Source organism: Plasmopara halstedii (assembly GCF_900000015.1).
Source record: "Plasmopara halstedii genome assembly, contig: Scaffold_437, whole genome shotgun sequence".
In the NCBI taxonomy this organism is placed as follows: Eukaryota; Oomycota; class Peronosporomycetes; order Peronosporales; family Peronosporaceae; genus Plasmopara; species Plasmopara halstedii.
Genome location: NW_020187357.1, coordinates 215,561 through 218,285, shown reverse-complemented (window position 1 = coordinate 218,285; position 2,725 = coordinate 215,561). Strand labels below are relative to the sequence as shown.

Below are 2,725 nucleotides of genomic sequence, written 5' to 3'. Positions count from 1 at the left end.
AGCATCCAGTACAACACACACCTCATCTTTTGAGGGTTAAGTCAGGCATGAAAGGTCTTGGTGCAAATCGAACCCGCTTTAAGACAATTCATGATAATGGCAAATTTAACAGCAGTCTGAAGCGAATGCGGCGAGAAGTGCTCCCAGACATATTTTTATTGTTCTCGCAAGTAAACTAGAACTCGAACACACCCGATACACCGAGTGTGTTGGCGCAAACATCAGCAGCATTCGTCGCTTAAAATCTTCTCGTGTCGAGAGTATCGATTTTACAGAAAGATTGCGCGTTAGTGCCTGTTCTCGCGCGCGGTATTCCGCTTGGTAAATTCATGTGACCAAATTTCTGACCAGATCAGCTTTGACGTTTAGAATTAGAGGTTTTCGAGATTCCCAGCCCTCAACGGCGTAGACCCTCAGCATCAACAGTCTTACGGTAGATACCTTCTATTCTCCCAGGCTCCTGAAAATGTCTCACCAGCACATGTATTCTAGGCGACAACATCTGATCCCTTCGGGATCAACAATCGTCAACGCTAACTAGCCTGGTCTAGCTTTCCCAATGATAGGCTTCATATTCCATCCTCACAGATAATACGGGCCTTTCACAATTTGGTCATGATATTGACATCAAATACCACTAGTAACGTGGTTGCTGTGCGCTTTGCGCAGAGGAACTTTCGACTCAAAGAATCCGCGTTAACACATGCAAAGAAGTCAAAATTGTACACTCTATCCAGGAGTGAAAACAAATAATAACCTTACTTGGAAATATCAGAGCGAGTCTTATATGCTCCGCTAAGAATCCACTACTCTCACCTGTACCATTTATGTAAATACTGATATTTCGGTCACATATATCCAAAAGTGCAATGAATATTGTGCAGTTCTACATTTTACAGTTATAATAGTGTATGAACACAAATTTACCCATTTCACTGTTAGACTTTATATTATTTGGGTACAAATTTAGTGCCATTTATATTAATGATTAGCTTTTCAAGTTTTTAAAAAATTCGCAAACTAGAGATTTCAGCGATCTTGAATAACTGCTTAGCTTTACTTATGAAATGATCTTGCGATCATTTCATAAGTAAAGCTAAGCAGTTATGTCAACGTTCACCAGCACAAATATGGGCGAGCTCAAGCATCCTACCACGCGTGTCATGCTCCCCCTGGAGGTGGCACGAGCTGGAGCTTTGGCGACGATTCAGCTTCCCCCTCCACAGGTCGTAAGCGCATTAACAGCCACAAGCTCATACAAAGCAAGCCACCAAAATGGGGTTGCCTCGCGCAGCACCGGTTCCTGCAGCAGTCCAAATGTCAGCTCAAATGTCTATTCACGAAGCTACGGGAGAAATTCGTATAGCGCTTATTAAGACAAGTAGTGACGCGGAGCTGGTGGATCGTATCGTGCAAAACTGCTTCGAGATACTGGAGAGCCAGTGCATAAGCTCTGAGACCTTCACTGTCCCTACAGTAGAGCAGTTGCCTTACGCCGCGAACAAGCTCACGGAGTTTGGTGGCTTCAATGGTGCACTTTGTTTTGGCTTTTTGAACACGCAAGACATCCAGTTCCCAGCCTTAAGCGCGGCATTAACGCAGAGCTTGATCGACATCAGTGTCAAGAATGCATGTCCTATAGTGCCTGCTGTGTTTGTTGGAGGATCGCGTGTGGCTTCAGTTAAGGTAAAAGAAGGATGGGGGACTGAGTTTGCCGACATTGGATCATTGATTCAGCTTGGTGTTCAAGAAAGCAAGTAAGACATTTGCGGGCAGTGTAGCCGAAAGCTTTAATTTGATTACTCAAGTATATGCTGCATTAGTGCATCATTTTTTTGTCATTCACTGAAAGTCTTTCATAACAAAAAACCCCATGAGGTTAACTATCTTTTTGCCTTTCGTACTTAAGCGACATCAGCATGTTGGTAGGACAAGAGTTTAACCTGCATCCTCTATAAACACCATGGGCGCTCCACCTTCAGCTGGCGAGGTAAAGATCGTCGTATTGCGTACGGTGGGCGGCGAGGTTGCTCCTGCTTCTGCTCTGGCTCCTATGGTCGGTCCTTTAGGTCTGTCTTCTAGGAAGATTGGTGAAGACATCTGCAAGACCACTCAGGACTGGAAAGGACTTAACGTTACTGTCAAGCTCACCATTGTTAACCGTCAAGCAACGGTTACTCTTATCCCCAGTGCTTCTTCTCTGTTGGTCAAAGAGCTCAAAGAGCCTCCTCGTGACCGTAAAAAGGTGGAGAACATCAAGCATGATGGCAATCTATCGCTTGACTAGGTCATTTCAGTGGCTCGCATCATGCGTGAGCGCTCGATGGCTCGCACGCTTGCTGGCACGGTTAAAGAGATCCTTGGCATGGCTTCTTCGCTAGGGTGCACGGTCAACGGCGAGGCTCCAACGGAGATTCAACGCCTCATCAGCAAAGGTGAGATGGACATTCCAGACGATTAAAAGTTGGAAGTGGTTCATGTCAATACGACAATTCGATTAAAGCCCTTTATAACTATAGCGTGTAAAATTGGCCTAGCGAGAACGGCTGGAAATACGATCATGGAATTCTTTGGTTGAGCAATAATCGGGGTGTTTTTAATGTTGATACATTGCAATTGTTGTGTAGATTTGACAGGTGACGTATGTGGAACGGCAAAAGGTGCGATAACGAGTCGTAATATATTGTGTTGAGATGAGAATTTGGTGTGCCGATGATCGCCAAAT

General features: G+C 44.7%; 2 protein-coding genes across 2 annotated transcripts; both read left to right on the top strand.

The window, feature by feature from the left end:
• Nucleotides 1–1,275: 1,275 nt before the first annotated feature.
• PHALS_09930 (calcyphosin-like protein) lies at nt 1,276–1,761 on the top strand (the record flags this gene model as incomplete). The annotated part of the gene is made up of 1 exon (XM_024725269.1): nt 1,276–1,761. The coding sequence occupies one exon, from the start codon at nt 1,276–1,278 to the stop codon at nt 1,759–1,761; it is 486 nt and encodes a 161-aa protein (XP_024576063.1).
• A 202-nt stretch (nt 1,762–1,963) lies between these two features.
• On the top strand, nt 1,964–2,287 carry PHALS_09929 (60s ribosomal protein l12; the record flags this gene model as incomplete). The annotated part of the gene is made up of 1 exon (XM_024725268.1): nt 1,964–2,287. The coding sequence occupies one exon, from the start codon at nt 1,964–1,966 to the stop codon at nt 2,285–2,287; it is 324 nt and encodes a 107-aa protein (XP_024576062.1).
• Between the last annotated feature and the right edge of the window lie 438 nt (nt 2,288–2,725).